Source organism: Aquarana catesbeiana, linkage group LG03, assembly GCF_042186555.1.
Source record: "Aquarana catesbeiana isolate 2022-GZ linkage group LG03, ASM4218655v1, whole genome shotgun sequence".
NCBI lineage: Eukaryota > Metazoa > Chordata > Amphibia > Anura > Ranidae > Aquarana > Aquarana catesbeiana.
In genome coordinates this window covers 431,396,726-431,418,540 of record NC_133326.1, presented here as the reverse complement: position 1 = coordinate 431,418,540, position 21,815 = coordinate 431,396,726, and the positions used below count along the sequence as shown (strand labels likewise).

The following is a 21,815-nucleotide window of genomic DNA, read 5'->3' as shown; positions in this document are numbered from 1 at the left end:
CTCCTTTGGAACATTTAGAAAGAAGAATGCGAAGATTAAGAGTGCATACAAAAGAGAACACGTTAATGTAGGCTGCGATATGGATTTCGATATCGCAGGTCCCTCAATACGTGGCGCTGCGGTATTTGGCTACGAAGGTTGGTTAGCAGGCTACCAGATGACCTTCGAATCATCCAAGTCAAGAGTTTCCCAGAGCAACTTTGCTGTCGGATACAAAACTGATGAATTCCAGTTGCACACTAATGTGTAAGTAAACAAAAAAAATGGACAATGTTAATGTATGCAACATTTTTGCTTCAAGACTGCGATTGTTTGATTATTCAATGTTCTATTTTGGAACGACTGTGTGAGCTTTCAGTTCTGAGATTGTGCTTCCACTGACAAAACTGGTCTTCACCACCCAATCTCAGCGATTAGAAACCATGCCACTAGTGGGGTGGAGGCTGCATTGCTCGGCACTACAGTGGGGGTTGCAGGGAACAGAGGACAGTACAGTGGGGGGTGCAGTGCTGGGCACTGGTGAGGCTGACCCTGATGTAAGGGGGGGGCTCTCTGGGGACCCTAATGTAAGTGGGGATCCGTGCTCAGATATGCAAATATATATATATATATATATATATATATATTATATACATAAGTATGCCCGTCCAAGCATATGACTTTCTTTAGTGCGCTGCTATGGGCTCTAGCCCCAGGTCTTTTGTAGACCTAGCAACACCCTCTGTTGTCAAGGTAACTGATTGCTTCTTCTGTAGTCGCCAGCACTCTGCAGCTGTTTGGCGTAGCAGAAAATGGTTACCCTGTGGAAAGTAGTTTCATAATATTCACATACATAACATGTTGCATTTTTTAGGAAGTGCTGTTACCTTCAAAATGTAAATTCTTTTCCTGTTGCCCAAGCAGCCGAACACCACTCCAATTTCTTGAACTGGTAGCCGAAGTCCACTGTGAAACTGACACATGTGAAACAGTCAAATTCCTGGATCAATTACTGCCCTCACTGGCCTTTGCATCTGATCTCACGTCACTGCAGGAGAGAGGGAGGAAACATTTAAAACCAGGGGATCGGTACTTCCAGAAGTGTAGATTTCCTGTGTTTTTACCATCCTTTAGCCACTCAACCTTAAGCTGCAAAGGCAGTGGATCACAGTGTTCAAATGCAAAAATGATATGCGCTGCACGTTCAGCAGGTAGTACTAATTTTTAAGACATCATCATTTCCCTGTAACAGCTTCAGGAGAGAGCATGCTCTCACTGTAAGTCTAAGGGTTAGGTTGCTGAAATTGATTGGAATATGTAAGGTCTTTGATCATCATTTTATGGGCATCTGTTCATTAAGGCTAAGCTGCAGGAAGAACGTGTCTTTTGAACCCTTTCCTGTCCTACTTCATATTAAAATTAAGTGCCGCTTTTGCTTTCACATGGAAAACCTCCAGCCCAATGATCCACCCCAAGCACATCTGTTAGTCTTTCCTGTATATCCTGCCTAGAGAGCACAAGCCTTTGAGCAGTGAGAGTGACCCTCCAGTACACAGAGCTACCCTTTTAATATTATATATTCTATAAAATGAAAGGATCTCCTGGAGAGTTCTTGAGACCATTCAGCTTTACACCCACAGTAAGCATACTACCATGTTACTGTCTGTTCTTCTCAGTGTTTATGCCCCCCTTTCAGCAATCCTCCTGTCAACACTCAGCTTTACAATCTTATGGCTTTTGCATCACCTCTCTGTCTGCTTGCCCCTTGTGCACACTTTCCTTAAAGTGGTTGTAAAGCCTAAACATTTTTAACTTTAATGTATGTTTGAGTATATGTGTTGCCACCCTCAACCCCCCCCATGCTTACCTGAGCCCAATCTCAATCTAGTGCTATGCAAATCTGTAGTGGCTCTCTTCTCCCCACTCTCACAGCTCATTGGCTCCCGCTGCTGTCAGTCAAATCCTGTGATGCGGGGTGGGTGGGTGTTCTGAGCTGGAATTAAGCCTGCAGGTGTGCCACGATAGGAAGCAGTTTCCTATGGTGGCACATCAAGAAGAGGAGGGGCCAGGAGCACCGGCGGGGGCCCCCAGAAGAAGAGGTGTGGAGACACTCCGTGCAATGGTATTATAAGGTAAGTATAAAATGTTTGTTATTTTAAAAGAAAACATGTAAATCCTCACATATACCCAGTGAAATGAACAGCCTCAGATGATACACAGGGATGAAACAAATCTCCCTTTATAAGTTTTACATGCATATCTGCTGTCTTCATCTTAATATACTGTTTAGAAAGTGCTCTTCGTGTTAGGAGATTTTCTCTTCCTGGTTACCACTGCAGTGAAGCCTAGGCATACAGCTGATTGGAGGAAAGGCACACACCACCTCTCCTCATAGGTAGAGACTTTCAGCTCTGTTCGTTGAATCATTCAGCTTAGTGCTAATCTATTTATAGCAACCTCCGCAACACAAAACTCCAGCTGCTTTCATCATATGTGACAGAGAAATTGTCAGGAGTTATCAGTCTGATAACAGAAGAACGGAGCAGGAGACAGCTATGGGACATCATTTAACAACTGGTGAACACTTTTGTTTGAATGTTGCGCTGCGAAAGAGGCATGTAAAAAGGGTTTCCTGCATATACCCTTTGAGGACCAACATCTTGTCAGAGCAACCTTGGACATCCTCATCAAGGATGTCACTGGGAGGGAGCAGATGAAATCTAGGCATCAAGCTGGAAAGACTCACTCCCTCTCTGAAACCAAGAAGAGTTCTTATAAGGCCAGACCCAAACCAGAAACCCTGTTCAACCACAAACCCTGAGCCTCTAAATCCCCCAAACCAACAGACTAAAAAGGGGCATCAGTCCGAGCTTGGATCTCAAGGCCCTGAATGTCTTCATGCTACCCAAATATTCTGCTTGGAATCCACCAGGACTGTCATAGTCTCCCTCCATTAGGGAGAATTTTGGTAGACAGGACCTTTTGTTGAGGAAACAGTGGGCACAAGCCCTGACCAGCAGTGTGACAAGGACAGTTCAGGTATTGAAAAGGTTAAACTGAATCCTAAACCTGCATCCAAGCCTATTGCTTTGAGTATCTGGGTCTGATCCTAGACACAGCTCAAGCCATGGATTTTCTTCCTTAGGAAAAACTTTGAACTGTCCTCTCCCAGATTCAGGCAGTCCAAGAGTTGACCAACTCTTCATTTCTGCATGAGAGTCACTGTGCTAAAGGCAGTCTCTTTCAAAGCAGTTCCGTTTAAACAGTTGGTGGCTAAGAATTCCAGCTATCGAGTTAGGAAATTGCTTTTCTCCAATCTCTTGGTAGATCATCACAGTGAAGGCAGTCTGGCAGCCTGGCAGGCTGTATTGGAGTCCTAGAGGACTTGGACATTAGAGCAAGCCCATCCTCTAATTAACATTATGGTTCTGTCAGAAACGCCACTACATCAACCTTCACGGAGGAACAAGAAGTTTGGCCAGGGCTAAAGAGGGAGAAAGAATTCTGTCATGGGCATAACTTAATGTTCCAGGATTTGTGTCGCAGATTAGGGACGCTGGATGTGGCCCTCCTGGGCTCCAGATTCAACAGCAAACTGGACAAGCTTGTCTCTAGAAACTGAAATACCATGGCAAAAGCAGTGGATTCACTGGTGACTCCCTGGTATCAGTATGTCCTGATTGGCTTTTTTTTACTCCCCCAAAGGTCCTTTCTTATCTGAACCATAGGAACAAGATGGACGGCATTTCAGTGCTACTGATAGCTTTGGGCAGGCCCAGGCAGATATGGCGCTCCAACCTAATCAGACTTATGGTAGGTACTCTGTAGGCTCTTCCTGATTGACAGGATCTTCTGTCCTAAGGACCAGTTTACTATCCTGCTCAATTGCTGCTGGCTGATTTTTACCATGTTAAAAGCTAGAACATCCACTTCTCGCAAGGTCTACCATCACTCGTAGAAGACATAATTTGCCTGATGCAAGGAAAGAAGCTTTCATCCCCAAAATTGTTTTGTAGGACATATCATGACCTTTTTGCAGTTGGGCCTGGACAAGTATTTGGCCCATACCACTATGTGATAAATAGATTGGATGCTTGGTCCCCAGCCAAGCCTCCCAAAGGGGCAGGGGCAATTGGACTATCTGTGTACAATATGGGAAATGACATTCAAAAGTATACACAGGTATAAATAGAGTTCATTGATATAAAATGTATTAATACAAAATTGATGACACACACTGAATGGCCAAATACAAGTTAAAAGCATGGTAACAATCCATGTATATCACCAAAGTAGTAATCCCCAAACAGGGGTCAGAGCTTGGTGACGCCCCGTGTCCTGTGCGCGCCAGATTTCAGGTAAGCAGCTCTGCTCTGTTCCCCCCATATGTATAATAGTTTGTTTTTCAATTGTTATTGACTTTCTGGTATCAAATGTTGTTATCATTGTAGTCTAATATATTGTCACTGATCACCTGTTAATCAAATTGCAGATATTCTTCTGACAAAGTGGGATCAGTCTGCAAAACTAGTAGAGATGCAATCTGTGATCAACTATCCCACTGTGATCTCCCCTGTTTGGAGATTACTACTTCGGTGATATATACATGGGTTGTTACCATGCTTTTAACTTGTATTTGACCATTTAGTGTGTGTCATCAATTTTGTATTAATACATTTTATATCAATGAACTCTCTTTATACCTGTGTATACTTTTGAATCTGATTTCCTATATTGTACCAATATAGTCCAATTGCCCCTGCCCCTTTGGGAGGCTTGGCTGGGGACCAAGCATCCAATCTATTTATCGCTAAGTTTCTGGATGATGGTACAACCCTTTACTTATTCTCTATCCCCATTATTATTATAGAGGCTACCCACATTTCTCCATACCACTATGTGTCAGTTCTCTGCACTTGTTCCAGAAACCACCAGCCTCCCCCTTTTTATGTTAAAACGCGTGTACTTGGTTTCTCATGTGGCTCCCCCTGTATTTTCACCCATCAATCTGTGCAGTTTGAACTTGGTACTTTCGGTACCAAAGTTCAATATACCCGATTGGGTATATTCCCCTTGCTGCAATTACCCACATGGATGCTTTCTTTGTTGCCATCACCTCTGTGAGGTGTGTGTCTGAACTGGCATCCTTGTCTTTTAGAGAACCCTTTCTGGTCTTACATAGAGACAAGGTAGTGTTAAGGCCTAGAGCCTCTTTCCTTCCTAAGGTAGTTTCATCCTTTTGACTTTTCATTCCATCCCTCTGTCCAGCCCAGGGTCATAGATAATTTTTTGTTCTGGTGGGGGTTCAGTAGCAGGTAAAAGTATTTTTTAATAAAACAAATTGTGTCAAGTTTATAAAGACTGGAAAAAGGAAAAACTATGTGTTGCTCATAGTAGCAATCACAGTATTCTGATTTCTCAGATCTTCTTGAAAATTGAGCCTGAATTTGTCCTTTTTCCAGTTTTTATGAACGTTGCCCAGTGAGGTTGGCTATTGCCCAGTCTAAAGCCTGGTATATATTGTATGCTGGGCTAAACAAAAAAAACCTGACAGATCACTGTACGAACACACGCAGTGTTAGTACAGCGATTTTCGCCGCATTGCTATAGTGTTCCCCTACCCCCACCAGAACATGGCTGTCAGTGCTCTCCTCTCAGCCATTGGACTGCCTACCACAGGGTGGTGCACTGTAATAGCCGATCTTACTGGGCAGGTGCAAAGGGCACCATCTTGTGGAAGGCAGCATACTCACTGATTTTTTGTTAACCCAGCATATCAGACAATAGAAGTGGTACTGTGCAGAGTCCATATATACAGAATAAGAACAGATACTGAGAATTACACCCACATACAGGACAGAAGAAGAGGTATTGTGCAGAGTCCAGAGGAGATACTGAGAATGTGGTGTGGCCAGGAAACAGTAACACAACAGCAATGGAAAACTTAGCCAAGACTCAGTCGCTGTCATTAAGGTCCCGTTCACATCTAGTGATTTGGGATCATGGGCAGAATCGCTGTAATTCTGCCCGCAATTCCAAATTGCACTGCAATGCTGGAAAAATGCAGAGCACGTATCTGTTCCATTCATTTTTAGTGGACCCTAAATTGCAGTGTGGTTTTGGTTATTTGTTGTATGACAAATCACTCAACAATCACAGCAAAACCATAACGTGTTTTGGTGCCAATAAGAATAAATGGAACACAAACACATGTGCTGCATTTTGCCAGCATTGCACTGTGATTTGAAATTTCAGGCAGAATCACGGCGATTCCGCCCACAATCCCAAATTGCTAGATGTGAACAGGGCCTAGCACAACAGCAATGGAAGCCTCTGCCCAGCCTCAATCACCAACTTTGCCAGTTGTCACACAATCAGGGGCAGACTAACTATTCTTGCGGCTTCTGGGCAATTTGAGATCATGGGGCTCTCAGGTTTAAAGATATCTGATATGTGGCACATTAATTAGCAGGCCCAAACAGAGGGGCACCAAGCTTGATGATATGCAGAGTGGCAGGAGACTTAAAGCAGGCGACCCAATAACGGTACCAGGAGCCTATCTTGGTCAGTGGCCTGCGGTGTGCATACCATGGCACACAGTGGGTGTGGCTAAATTATACCACATATTAAGTGTGGCTTTTTAGTCTGATTAGAAATTTTAGCCTGATAATTTTTATTTATTTTTATTTTTTTTACACTTATTTCTTTTTTTTACAATTTTAAACTTTTTACTTTTTATTTTTTATTTCAATGGGGGGGGGGGGGGGGGGCTTTGGTGATATATCAGGAGTCTAAACAGACCCCTGAAGTCTCACTTTTAAAATAAAGAAACTCAGGACACCTTCAGTATGTACAGGAGAGGAGAGATGAGAGTACGACATTGATCAGTATGTACAGGCGAGGAGTGTGGCAGAGGGCAGTATGTACAGGAGAGGAGTATGGAGGGTATGATGGCGACAGTATGTACAGGAGGGGAGTGTGGAGGGTATGATGGCGACAGTATGTACAGGAGGGGAGTGTGGAGGGTATAACAGTGAGCGGTATGTACAGGAGAGGAGTGTGGAGGATATGACAGCGACAGAATGGGAAAGGAATTCTTGCAGTTTCTGTGGGGTGACCAGGAAGCGATCAACAGTGCTACTCAATGAAAATGATCTCTTGTTATAAGGTGTAAATAAGTATCTACATAAGCCAGACCCTGGCACTCTGTATGCAGGGCCGGCCCTACCATGGGTCTTGCTGGGTCCATTGGACCCAGGCGGCTCTTTGAGAGGGGCTGCAAATTGACGCACAAGATTTTTTTTCCAGCAGTTTGGTGCGCACTGCGGCACCAGATCAGATGTACAGCTTTTCTTCACCTGGCCCAGCAGGCGTGGCAGGTCTGTCCCTTCCATAAGTTTATAGCACTCCCCTTCCCCTCCCCTACCTTATTTGCACAAGACGGGAAACATGGCAGGTCCATACAAAGGGTGTGACTTTTCAAGTTAAGAAGCAGGTGTTTGATTACTAGACAGCGTTGCGTTCCCAGCAATCAATCACCATGAAAAGTCCCGCCCTTTATCTGGACCTGCTGTGCTTCCCGCCTTGTGTAACTAAGGTAGGGGAGGGGAGTGCTGCGATCTTATGGAAGGGGTCATTTGTAATATTGATGCAGGACTATGATGGGGGGAGACTGTGATAGGAGGGGATCTGTGATGGAGAGGAGTCTGTGATGGGGGGGATCTGCAATGGAGCGGAGTTTGTGATAAAGGGGGGGGGGGGATCTGTGATGAGAGAGGAGTCTGATGGCAAGGGATCTGTGATGGGAGAGGAGTGATGGGAGAGGAGTGTGATGGGGGGGGGTCTGTGATGGAGGGGAGGGTCTATGTTTGGGATGGTCTGTGATGAGGGAAGTCTAATATGGAGTTTGTGGTTTAGAATTAAACATAATGGTATGTCATATAATTTTGCATATAGACAAGGTGCTGTTGCATGTAAATCTGACTTCCTGATAAATTTAATTTTAGTTTTAATTATCATGATATAAAATAATGGATGTGGATGTTAAGTTATGACCATTCATATAACCCTGTGTTATCCAAGCTCTGAGTCTGTACATTCAAAAGTGTAAATTCACCACATAAACGCAGGATTACATGATTGGTCATAAATTTCCTTCACATTATCTTGACAGCATGATTGGGGGATGTTTGTATAGATGTGTGTACCAGCTAGGGACATATCTGTCATCTGTGGGGGGGCTGCAAACTCCCCCCACACTGTTTCCTGATTTGTCACCTTATCTGCAACACAAATCCTCCTGAAACTTTGGAAGCTTTCAACCCAGGAAAAACTTAGCTCACCTCCTTCTTGCCTCCTGGTTCTTTCAGTACAAGTGATGAGGGGGGAAGGTGTTTGAGTCAGAGGTCACACCGAGAGGGCAAGAGAGGGGGGCGAGACAGAAAGGAGCTTCAGAAATTCCCAATACAAACACGAAAGCACAGCAGTGGTAAGCTTGCCTGTGGAAGAGGGACACACCTGGACCAGAAGGCAGAGCAGCAGCCAGCACTTCTTCCACCTTATTCACGACATCCTCGAGGGCCCGGCAAACCTCCTCCCCCCAAGCCAAAGGCGGGCGGCACTGCAAGGAGCCAATGGAATAGAGCGGTGGGCGGAAGGGGGCCGGCCGTTCTGCTTAGTGATGTGTGAAGACAGTGTCAGCTCAAGCCGAGTCTGGCAGCCTGGCCCGCAGTTTAAACAGCACAGCATGAGTGCCGACCAAGTGCGGAATGCTGCACAGTGCAGCTGTAGCTACTAACATGCATTAAAGCACTGCTACAGACTGAAATCAACTGCATAGTGTCCCTGCTCTGCTGCCAGCCGTACATGGCACCGGCAACAAACAGCACAGCAGGAACAGCATGCAGTTGATTTTTGACAGGATGCTCTGGGGGGGGGTTCCAGCCCCAGTACATCAGGAGGTTTTCCTTCATTGTTTGGATGTATTTCATGCTGTTCATGTCTACCCCACCTATATTTCTACCTTTCCTTTTTTTTTTCTTTCTCCTTTCACAGGACATTGTTCTGGATGTAGTCTGTGTTGTATAGGTTTACCACTCAGCCACTGCTTCCTTTAGAAAGAGCTGATACCCTTTTCTCTTTCGTTCGACGGACACAGCGCCTCCTTAATCTTGACCATTGGGTTATATCACCTCCGCAGGATTAGGACTAGGCAGAACAAAAAAAAATACCTGGCTACGCCCATGGACTGTCCTCAGTCAGTATATAACCCCCTCCCTGCTCCAGTTATTCAGTTTATTTCTGTCTGTCAGGAGTAAGGACCTAGCTCCTTGCTAGGATCCTAGCAAATTTATCTTCTTGCCTTTCTTCTATGCATTTTCTCCTGGAAGATCTACAATCAACTGACGGGCTGGATAATCTAGATCCAGTGATCTCCCCAGTCCAGCCAGCGAGCACATGCAGACCACAGCTACACGCTAGGTTGGCCGTGACATAGCCTCAATGGACGGCAGCTGGCCCGCGAGTTAAACGTCTTGCAGGTTCGCATACAAACGGGCTCTGGTCCGAGTCCTAGCGGTCCCTTGGCCGACAGCCCCCCCCAGCTTCGGTGGCAAAGTGTTCTGTCTGGAGGGTCACCCGCACCATGGATCGGTAAGTACAGTCCCCCCTCTCCTCCTTTGTGCGGTTTGGGCTGGACGCGGATACCCTCCAGGGATGGTCGGACCTGCCTGCAGGATCCTCCTCCCATCCTAAAGTCCCTTGGTTAAGCTGGACTTCTCCCTCCCCCAACGGATTAGTGGGAGTTCCAGGGCAGGCAGCAGGGACCCCTGGGGGTCTCCCCTTCCATTTCCCTTGGGTGGTGTGTGTCCTACCCTGGCAGTATGGGGGGGAATTCCAGTGCAGAGGGTGCAACTGAGACCCCTAGATGCATGCCCTGCTGTGTGTGCAGTGTGAGGTAGTGTGCAGTTTGGGGGTCCCAGTGCTGAAAGCGCAGCAGTGCAGAGTGCACAGCGGTGTCCCTTTTTAAATGTTCACCTGGCCTGGTGGAGTACAGTACCTTTTGGAGGGAGGTCCCCTTGCAGAGGGTGCAGCGATGTTGAAGGCACAGAGAGGATTCTGGCAGCTTGCTTCAGCATGTCAAACGACTGGCGGCCATGTTTGGGAGGTCCGATGACATCATGGCAGCCATTTTTTTTAGTCTAAAGAGACGCTGGAGATGGTTGGAGCCTCGTGGAGATGCCAGGGCTCCTCCTCTTCCTCTTCTTCTCCTATTGCTGCCCGGGATGGATGAAATAGATGCCGACCATTGGTGTTTGCTGGTTTCGATTTATGGCGCTCTTCTGGCTGGGAGGGTGAGTCTTTGGGGGTCCTTGTGTGTCTCCCTCTCTGCTGATAGGTAACCTGGCCATTGGGGTGTCCTTTGGTGGTGCCAAAGATTCCTTTTGTACTACGGGGTCTTCTTTCATGTGGAGCCCCAGGGTCACATCTCACCCACTGATCCCCTCATGGAGGTGGCAGGTTCCTCGGAACCCAAGCTTCCCAAGGTTGCGCTAACGGCGTTCCTTGAGTCATTGGTATCCCGGGTGGAAGTAGCGTGTGGGCAAAGACCCAGGAGGAAGCATCCCCCACCTTCCCCTGCTCAGTTTGTCTCATCTGATTCTGAGCCTGATGCCGCCAGGGACGTGGCCTGTCCAGGGGGGGTTTAATATTTCGCCCCCTGACCCGTCCGATAGTGAGGATGAGTCCTCTGTGGTCTCAGCAGCGAGTGAAAAAGCGCTGGTGGACGCACTTGTTACTGCGGGTTACCTGGGGCTGACTCTGGAGTGAATGCTGACCAGGTTAGTAGTTTTTCTTCTCAAACGTCGACTTCTTCAGCAGGTTCAGTTTAACAGGAAGTAACTGTGGCTCATGGCAATCTCGCGGGTTCCTCTGGTAGACGCTGCAGTCGTCCTAGTGCCACTTCGGGCCAATACCTTCCTCTTCTCTGGTGCCTGTGAAGGACTGAGGGTAAAAGTCTTCTGGTGGCCTTAAACGTCCCTTGGAAGCTACCTCTCAAAGAGGACCAGTTGGACCTAGCCATTGAAAGCCAGATACTGAGAGATAGAGGTCTGCCGGGATCAGTGATCCCTACTATGGTTAAGGCGAGGAAGTCGACTTCTAGTAAGATATACCATCAGACTTGGAAAGCGTACATTTTTTGGTGTGAGTCGATTGGCGTTCATCCTCGATCCTTTTCTGTGGCATGGAACTTAGCTCTTCTTCAATGGGGCGTTGAGCAGAAGTTGGCTTTGAGCACCATCAAGGGCCAGGTGTCTGCCTTAGCAGTCTTATTTCAGCAACTCACTCTTTAGTTAGTACCTTCGTTCAAGGAGTCCAGCATATGGCTCCAGCTGTATGGTCTCTTTTGCCGCCATGGGATTTAAACTTAGTGCTATCGTTTCTCCAGAAACCTCCATTTGAGAATATTCGGGGTTTCTCTTACCTACGTTGTCCTAGAAGGTGGCATTCTTGGTGGCTATTACCTCGGTCTGCAAGGTTTCGAAGTTGGCGGCATTATCCTGTTGTAGTCCCTATTTAGTACTCCATAGGGATAAAGTGGTTCTTCGTCCCTGCCCATCATTTCTGCCCAAAGTTGTCTCTGACTTCCATTTGAATGAGAACATTGTGTTGCCGTCCTTGTGTCCCAAACCAGCTCATCTCAAGGAATTTGCTTTGCATACCTTGGATCTGGTTCATGCGATTCAAGTGTATCTGGCAGCCACTGAGTCCTTCCTGAAGTAAGACTCACTTTTTTTGGTTACACAGGGACCAAGGAAAGGGCTGGCTGCTTCCTTGGCTACCATCTCTAGATGGATCAGGCAGACTGTGATTCAGGCCTATTCTATTAAGGGTCAGGTTCCTCCTTTCCCTGTCAGGGCGCATTCTACTCGGGCGCTTAGTACTTCATGGGCCTTCCGTCATCAAGCGTCAATATCACAGGTTTGCAAGGTGACCACTTGGTCGTCAGTGCATACCTTCAATAAATTCTATAAAGTAGATATTTTGGCATTTGCGGATGCTTCTTTTGGTCGCAAGGTTTTGCAGGCTGCTGTTTTAAGAAAAGGGTTCCCTTTTGAGGGGTGTTTTTTCTTTAAATTTTTTTATTTCAGATGGGGCTCCTGTGACTCTGTTAAGGCTCCTGTGTCCTGGTTAGGGCTCTTGTGGTTAGCCTTGGGTTATTTGCCCACCCCTCCTTTTTCTTTGGCACTGCTTTTGGACGTCCCAATTATGGCCAGGCGGTGCAGCTCTCGTTCTGGGAGGGCGTCAAAAGATGGCCCTCCATTTAAACAGGGAATGCGCGCGATTGTTCATGCGCATCCCTGTTCCTTCAGTGGCGAACGTGTCACGGAGACACCACTTGCCACCAAGGGGGGTGAACAGCCATTGGTTATGGCTGTTTACCACGTAATTGTGACTTCATCACGGCCGATCACAGATGGTTCCACCCCACTGTGCACGGCGCATTATAGCAGGTGCGCTGCGCGTGCACATCGGTGGTGGCGTGTATCCGGGAACACTGCTTGTCACCGACGCTGGTAAACAGCCATTGGCTGGCGGCTGTTTACCACGTGATCGGCTGTGATCCTTTCACAGCCGATCACTAAATGTCAATAAACCGCGGTAACGAGATGTTACTCGGTTGTCCTCACCCACCGATTGTGCGTGATGAGATTGCGGTAACATCTCATTACCGCTTACAGTGTACACTAATCACACTGATTGCCCCCCCCCACGCCCCCCCAATAAAGAGGAGTGTCATCACCCATCATAGTACCTGTCACAGTCCATATGAGTCACAGTCCATATGAGTCACAGTCCATCTGAGTACCTGTCACAGTCCATCTGAGTACCCGAGTACCTGTCACAGTCCATCAGAGTACCCGAGTACCTGTCACAGTCCATCAGAGTACCCGAGTACCTGTCACAGTCCATCAGAATACCCGAGTACCTGTCACAGTCCATCAGAGTACCCGAGTACATGTCACAGTTCATGAGAGTACCTGAGGACCTGTCACAGTTCATCTGAGTACCTGTCACAGTCCATATGAGTATAGAGTACCTATCACCGCCCTTCAGAGTACCCGATTACCAGTCACCAGCCCATCAGAGTACCCGAGTACCTGTCTGCAGCTCATCAAGTTACCCAAGTACCTGTCTCCAGCCCGTCATAGTACCCATGTACCTATCTGCAGCCCATCAGAGTACCCGAGTACCTATTTGCAGCCCATGCCTCATAGAATATACGTTGGGGTGTTTGTTTTCCAAAATTGGGTCATTTTGTGGGTAATTCCACTGTCCTGATGCTCAAGGACCTTCAAAAGTGTGATAGGTAGGAATTAAATGAGATGTGTAATTTATGCTCTTAGAATGCCTGAAGGTGCTACTTCAATGTTGGTCCTCTGTATGTGGCCAGGCTGTGTAATAGTCTCACACGTGGTATCGCCATACTCGGGAAGAGTAGCAGAATGTATTTTGGGGTGTAATTTTTGCTATATACATGCTATGTGTTAGAAATATCTTATAAATTGACAACTTTGTGTAAAAAAAAAAAAAAAAAAATGCGTTTTCATTTTTTTTTCCACATTTTCCAAAAACGTCTGAAAAAAAATGAACAGTTCAAAAGACTCATTATGCCTCATAGATTATACGTTGGGGTGTTTGCTTTCCAAAATGGGGTCATTTTGTGGGCAATTCCGTTGTCCTGGTGCTCCAGGGCCTTCAAAAGTGTAATAGGTGGTTGAGAAATGAGATATGTCATTTATGCTCGTAGAACGCCTGAACGTGCTACTTCAATGTTGGTCCTTTGTATGTGGCCAGGCTGTGTAAAAGTATCACACAGGTGGTAACACCATACTCTGGAAGATTAGCAGAATGTATTTTGGGGTGTAATTTGTTGTATACATATGCTGTGTGTGAGAAATAACCTGATAATATTACAATTTTGTAAAAAAAAAATCTTAATTTTGCAAAGAATTGTGGGAAAAAAATGACAACTTAAAAAAACTTACCATGCTACTTCCTTAATACCTTGGAATGTCTATTTTCTAAAAAGGGGTCATTTGGGGGGTATTTGTACTTTCCTGACTTGTTAGTGTCTCAAGAAATGAGATTCACCTGATGTACTGAAGGCCTGATCAGATGTGATCAGTTTTCAGAGATTGGAACCATAGTTTGTAGACTCTCTAACTTTCACAAAGACCAAATAAATTTACACTAATTTGGGTTATTTTACCAAAGATATGTAGCAGTATACGTTTTGGCCAAAATTTATGAATCAAAATTACTAATTAGCAAAATTTTATGACAGAAACAAAGAAAAAGGCTTATTTTTTTCACAAAATGTACAGTATTTTTTTATTTATAGCACAAAAAAACCCACTAGTGATTAACCACTTGCCGACCGCCGCACGACTATATACGTCGGCAGAATGGCACGGGCAGGCAAAAGGACTTACATGTACGTCCTTGCCTGCCCGCGGGTGGGGGGTCCGATCGGACCCCCCCCGGTGCCTGCGGCGGTCGGCAAATGTCCCCCGGCGATCGGTGGTGAGGGGGAGGCCATCCATTCGTGGCCCCCCCCTCGCGATCGCTCCCAGCCAATGGGATCATTTCCCTGCCTCTGTATTGTACACAGAGGCAGAGGAAATGATGTCATCTCTCCTCGGCTCGGTATTTTCCGTTCCGGGCCGAGGAGAGAAGACTGAAATGTGAGTGCACAACACACACACACACAGTAGAACATGCCAGGCACACATTACACCCCGATCCCCCCCCCGATCGCCCCCCGATCCCCCCCCAATCACCCCCCCCCCCCGTCACAAACTGACACCAGCAGGTTTTTTTTTTTTTTTTTTTTTTTTTTCTGATTACTGTATTGGTGTCAGTTTGTGACAGTTACAGTGTCAGGGCAGTGAGTGTTAGGCCCCCTGTAGGTCTAGGGTACCCCCCTAACCCCCCCTAATAAAGTTTTAACCCCTTGATCACCCCCCGTCACCAGTGTCGCTAAGCGATCATTTTTCTGATCGCTGTATTAGTGTCGCTGGTGATGCTAGTTAGTGAGGTAAATATTTAGGTTCGCCGTCAGCGTTTTATAGCGACAGGGACCCCCATATACTACCTAATAAATGTTTTAACCCCTTGATTGCCCCCTAGTTAACCCTTTCACCACTGATCACTGTATAACCGTTACGGGTGACGCTGGTTAGTTTGTTTATTTTTTATAGTGTCAGGGCACCCGCCGTTTATTACCGAATAAAGATTTAGCCCCCTGATCGCCCGGCGGTGATATGCGTCGCCCCAGGCAGCGTCAGATTAGCGCCAGTACTGCTAACACCCACGCACGCAGCATACGCCTCCCTTAGTGGTATAGTATCTGTACGGATCAATATCTGATCCGATCAGATCTATACTAGCGTCCCCAGCAGTTTAGGGTTCCCAAAAACACAGTGTTAGCGGGATCAGCCCAGATACCTGCTAGCACCTGCGTTTTGCCCCTCCGCCCGGCTCGGCCCAGCCCACCCAAGTGCAGTATCGATCGATCACGGTCACTTACAAAACACTAAACGCATAACTGCAGCGTTCGCAGAGTCAGGCCTGATCCCTGCGATCGCTAACAGTTTTTTTGGTAGCGTTTTGGTGAAATGGCAAGCACCAGCCCCAGGCAGCGTCAGGTTAGTGCCAGTAGCGCTAACACCCACGCACCGTACACCTCCCTTAGTGGTATAGTATCTGAACGCATCAATATCTGATCAGATCTATACTAGCGTCCCCAGCAGTTTAGGATTCCCAAAAACGCAGTGTTAGCGGGATCAGCCCAGATACCTGCTAGCACCTGCGTTTTGCCCCTCCGCCTGGCCCAGCCCAGCCCACCCAAGTGCAGTATCGATCGATCACTGTCACTTAAAAAAACACTAAACGCATAACTGCAGCGTTCGCAGAGTCAGGCCTGATCCCTGCGATCGCTAACAGTTTTTTTGGTAGCGTTTTGGTGAACTGGCAAGCACCAGCCCCAGGCAGCGTCAGGTTAGTGCCAGTAGCGCTAACACCCACGCACGCACCGTACACCTCCCTTAGTGGTATAGTATCTGAACTGATCAATATCTGATCCGATCAGATCTATACTGGCATCCCCAGCAGTTTAGGGTTCCCAAAAACGCAGTGTTAGTGGGATCAGCCCAGATACCTGCTAGCACCTGCGTTTTGCCCCTCCGCCCGGCCCAGCCCAGCCCACCCAAGTGCAGTATCGATCGATCACTGTCACTTACAAAACACTAAACGCATAACTGCAGCGTTCGCAGAGTCAGGCCTGATCCCTGCGATCGTTAACAGTTTTTTTGGTAGCGTTTTGGTGAACTGGCAAGCGCCAGCGGCCTAGTACACCCCGGTCGTAGTCAAACCAGCACTGCAGTAACACTTGGTGACGTGGCGAGTCCCATAAGTGCAGTTCAAGCTGGTGAGGTGGCAAGCACAAATAGTGTCCCGCTGCCACCAAGAAGACAAACACAGGCCCGTCGTGCCCATAGTGCCCTTCCTGCTGCATTCGCCAATCCTAATTGGGAACCCACCACTTCTGCAGCGCCCGTACTTCCCCCATTCACATCCCCAACCAAATGCAGTCGGCTGCATGAGAGGCATTTTTATGTCCTCCCGAGTACCCCTACCCAGCGAACCCCCCAAAAAAGATGTCGTGTCTGCAGCAAGCGCGGATATAGGCGTGACACCCGCTATTATTGTCCCTCCTGTCCTGACAATCCTGGTCTTTGCATTGGTGAATGTTTTGAACGCTACCATTCACTAGCTGAGTATTAGCGTAGGGTACAGCATTGCACAGACTAGGACACACTTTCACAGGGTCTCCCAAGATGCCATCGCATTTTGAGAGACCCGAACCTGGAACCGGTTACAGTTATAAAAGTTACAGTTACAAAAAAAGTGTAAAAAAAAAAAAAAAACACAAACAAAAATATAAAATAAAAAATAATAGTTGTCGTTTTATTGTTCTCTCTCTATTCTCTCTCTCTCTATTCTCTCTATTGTTCTGCTCTTTTTTACTGTATTCTATTCTGCAATGTTTTATTGTTATTATGTTTTATCATGTTTGCTTTTCAGGTATGCAGTTTTTTATACTTTACCGTTTACTGTGCTTTATTGTTAGCCATATTTTTGTCTTCAGGTACAGCATTCACGACTTTGAGTGGTTATACCAGAATGATGCCTGCAGGTTTAGGTATCATCTTGGTATCATTCTTTTCAGCCAGCGGTCGGCTTTCATGTAAAAGCAATCCTAGCGGCTAATTAGCCTCTAGACTGCTTTTACAAGCAGAGAGAATGCCCCCCCCCCCCCATCGTCTTCCGTGTTTTTCTCTGGCTCTCCTGTCTCAACAGGGAACCTGAGAATGCAGCCGGTGATTCAGCCAGCTGACCATAGAGCTGATCAGAGACGAGAGTGGCTCCAAACATCTCTTTGGCCTAAGAAACCGGAAGCTACGAGCATTTTATGACTTAGATTTCGCCGGATGTAAATAGCGCCATTGGGAAATTGGGGAAGCATTTTATCACACCGATCTTGGTGTGGTCAGATGCTTTGAGGGCAGAGGAGAAATCTAGGGTCTAATAGACCCCAATTTTTTCAAAAAAGAGTACCTGTCACTACCTATTGCTATCATAGGGGATATTTACATTCCCTGAGATAACAGTAAAAATGATTAAAAAAAAAAAAAAAATGAAAGGAACAGTTTTAAAATAAGATAAAAAAGCAAAAAAATAATAAAGAAAAAAAAAAAGCACCCCTGTCCCCCCTGCTCTCGCGCTAAGGCGAACGCAAGCGTCGGTCTGGCGTCAAATGTAAACAGCAATTGCACCATGCATGTGAGGTATCACCGCGACGGTCAGAACGAGGGCAGTAATTTTAGCAGTAGACCTCCTCTGTAAATCTAAAGTGGTAACCTGTAAAGGCTTTTAAAGGCTTTTAAAAATGTATTTATTTTGTTGCCACTGCACGTTTGTGCGCAATTGTAAAGCATGTCATGTTTGGTATCCATGTACTCGGCCTAAGATCATCTTTTTTATTTCATCAAACATTTGGGCAATATAGTGTGTTTTAGTGCATTAAAATGTAAAAAAGTGTGTTTTTTCCCCAAAAAATGCGTTTGAAAAATTGCTGCGCAAATACTGTGTGAAAAAAAAAATTAAACACCCACCATTTTAATCTGTAGGGCATTTGCTTTAAAAAAATATATAATGTGTGGGGGTTCAAAGTAATTTTCTTGCAAAAAAAAATAATTTTTTCATGTAATCAAAAAGTGTCAGAAAGGGCTTTGTCTTCAAGTGGTTAGAAGAGTGAGTGATGTGTGACATAAGCTTCTAAATGTTGTGCATAAAATGCCAGGACAGTTCAAACCCCCCCCCAAATGACCCCATTTTGGAAAGTAGACACCCCAAGCTATTTGCTGAGAGGCATGTCGAGTCCATGGAATATTTTATATTGTGACACAAGTTGCGGGAAAGAGACAAATTTTTTTTTTTTTTTTTTTTTTTTGCACAAAGTTGTCACTAAATGATATATTGCTCAAACATGCCATGGGAATATGTGAAATTACACCCCAAAATACATTCTGCTGCTTCTCCTGAGTACGGGGATACCACATGTGTGAGACTTTTTGGGAGCCTAGCCGCGTATGGGACCCCGAAAACCAAGCACCGCCTTCAGGCTTTCTAAGGGCGTAAATTTTTGATTTCACTCTTCACTGCCTATCACAGTCTCGGAGGCCATGGAATGCCCAGGTGGCACAAACCCCCCCCCAAATGACCCCATTTTTGAAAGTAGACACCCAAAGCTATTTGCTGAGCGGTATAGTGAGTATTTTGCAGACCTCACTTTTTGTCACAAAGTTTTGAAAATTAAAAAAAGAAAAAAAAAATTTTTTTTTTTGTCTTTCTTCATTTTCAAAAACAAATGAGAGCTGCAAAATACTCACCATGCCTCTCAGCAAATAGCTTGGGGTGTCTACTTTCCAAAATGGGGTCATTTGGGGGGGGTTTGTGCCACCTGGGCATTCCATGACCTCCGAAACTGTGATAGGCAGTGAAGAGTGAAATCAAAAATGTACACCCTTAGAAATCCTGAAGGCGGTGATTGGTTTTCGGGGTCCCGTACGCGGCTAGGCTCCTAAAAAGTCCCACACATGTGGTATCCCCATACTCAGGAGAAGCAGCAGAATGTATTTTGGGGTGCAATTCCACATATGCCCATGACCTGTGTGAGCAATATATCATTTAGTGACAACTTTGTGCAAAAAAAAAAAAAATAAATAAATAAATTGTCACATTCCCGCAACTTGTGTCAAAATATAAAATATTCCATGGACTCAACATGCCTCTCAGCAAATAGCTTGGGGTGTCTACTTTCCAAAATGGGGTCATTTGGGGGGGGTTTGTGCCATCTGGGCATTTTATGGCCTTCAAAACTGTGATAGGTAGTGAGGAGTAAAATCAAAAATGTACGCCCTTAGAAATCCTGAAGGCAGTGATTGGTTTTCGGGGCCCCGTATGCGGCTAGGCTCCCAAAAAGTCCCACACATGTGGTATCCCCATACTCAGGAGAAGCAGCTAAATGTATTTTGGGGTGCAATTCCACATATGCCCATGGCCTGTGTGAGCAATATATCATTTAGTGACAACTTTTTGTAATTTTTTTTTTTTTTTTTTTGTCATTATTCAATCACTTGGGACAAAAAAAATGAATATTCAATGGGCTCAACATGCCTCTCAGCAATTTCCTTGGGGTGTCTACTTTCCAAAATGGGGTCATTTGTGGGGGTTTTGTACTGCCCTGCCATTTTAGCACCTCAAGAAACGACATAGGCAGTCATAAATTAAAGGCTGTGTAAATTCCAGAAAATGTACCCTAGATTGTAGGCGCTATAACTTTTGCGCAAACCAATAAATATACACTTATTGACATTTTTTTTACCAAAGACATGTGGCCAAATACATTTTGGCCTAAATGTATGACTAAAATTGAGTTTATTGGATTTTTTTTAGAACAAAAAGTAGAAAATATCATTTTTTTTCAAAATTTTCGGTCTTTTTCCGTGTATAGCGCAAAAAATAAAAACGGCAGAGGTGATCAAATACCATCAAAAGAAAGCTCTATTTGTGGGAAGAAAAGGACGCAAATTTCGTTTGGTTACAGCATTGCATGACCGCGCAATTAGCAGTTAAAGCGACGCAGTGCCAATTTGTAAAAAGTGCTCTGGTCAGGAAGGGGGTAAATCCTTCCGGGGCTGAAGTGGTTAAATACCACCAAAAGAAAGCTCTATTTGTGTGAAAAAAAGGACGCAAGTTTCATATGGGTACAGTGTTGCATGACTGAGTAATTGTCATTCAAACTGTGAGAGCGCTGAAAGCTGAAAATTGGTCTGGGCAGGAAGGCGGTGTAAGTGCACTGTATTGAGGTGGTTAAGGAGGCGCTGTGTCCGTCGGTGAACGAAAGAGAAAATGGGATTCTTTGTACTCACTGTAAAATCCATTTCTTTGAGTTCATAGACTGACACAGCGCCCACCCCTCTATGGAGTTCATGATACTTTTATTACACTTGCTACTAAACTTAATACCTAGAGCAGGGAGGGGGTTATATACTGACTGAGGACAGCCCATGGGTATAGCCAGGTTTTTTTTTTTTTTTTTTTGTTCTGCCTAGTCCTACTCCTGCGGAGGCGATGTAACCCAATGGTCAAGATTAAGGAGGCGCTGTGTCTGTCGATTAACTCAGAGAAATGGATTTTACGGTGAGTACAAAAATCCAATTTTTCCCATCTTGGATCGTCCACGCTAAGGGGAATCCGCTTCTTGCACACCCATTTCTCAGTGGCTTATTCAGATTATCATTCAAATCTATCCTCTTAAGGACTGGGTTACACCCTTATCTGCCGAAGCACCCACTACTAACTAGAGTTCTTCTTGGGCATCAATAAATTTTTCCTTATTTTTAAGGCCACCACTGTCTTATCACAGGTTCTCCAAGTTTAACCAGGTGGGTATTCAGGCCTCATCTAAAGCTGGCTTTGGACATAAGGTGCTTCGGACAGCTCTTTGAGCTACAGGCAGTTCCCAGTTTCCTGTTTGATTGTAGTGGGCCTGTTTAGTGTTTTGTTTGCTGTGTTGCCCACCCCTCAGTTGGACTGCTTTTGGATGTCCCAATTGTCTTTGAATCCTGTGGCCCTCAGTGAAGGGCGATGAAAACTGTATTTTTGTACTTGGCATAAAATACTTTTTTTTGGAATTCATTGAAGGACACAAGCCCCATCATAATCTGTGTTTTATAGTCTTGCGCTTGTTACTACTTTGTTACAGAATTGAGGCATGCTGGGAATGGGAGGGGTGTTACCAGGCTGGTCACCTTTTATGGTTCACTTGTACTCCCAAATCCTCCTGTAGGTGGCACTATAACCCATTTGTCTCTGAATGCAGTGTCTCCCAATAAGCTCTAATAAGTGTACAGAATGCAGTTTTTCTACCTGTAAAACAGAGTGTATGGCTGTATTTCTGCTTCATTAATGTGTGACATGCTACCAACAGAAATGACGGGACAGAGTTTGGTGGCTCAGTATACCAGAAGGTGAACGATAAGCTGGAGACTGCAATAAACCTGGCTTGGACTGCAGGAAACAGCAACACCCGCTTTGGAATTGCAGCCAAATATCAGATTGATTCAGATGCTTCTTTCTCTGTAAGTATGCATAGCTGTGTATTCTCTTGCAGGGGTATGTTTTTGGTAGTATATTGCTGAAAACAT

General features: G+C 45.5%; 1 protein-coding gene across 4 annotated transcripts in view; it reads left to right on the top strand.

Annotated features, from left to right (window-relative positions):
• VDAC1 (voltage dependent anion channel 1) overlaps nucleotides 1-21,815 on the top strand; it is a 584,928-nt gene that overhangs the window by 400,603 nt on the left and 162,510 nt on the right. For all 4 annotated transcript variants that reach the window (XR_012242902.1, XM_073620778.1, XM_073620777.1 and 1 more), the window contains exons 6-7: nucleotides 19-246; nucleotides 21,599-21,749. Coding sequence is in view for 3 of the 4 variants with exons in the window: in XM_073620778.1 (XP_073476879.1) it covers nucleotides 19-246; nucleotides 21,599-21,749 (379 nt within the window). In the remaining variant the exon portion in view is untranslated. The remainder of the gene's footprint in view (nucleotides 1-18; nucleotides 247-21,598; nucleotides 21,750-21,815) is intronic.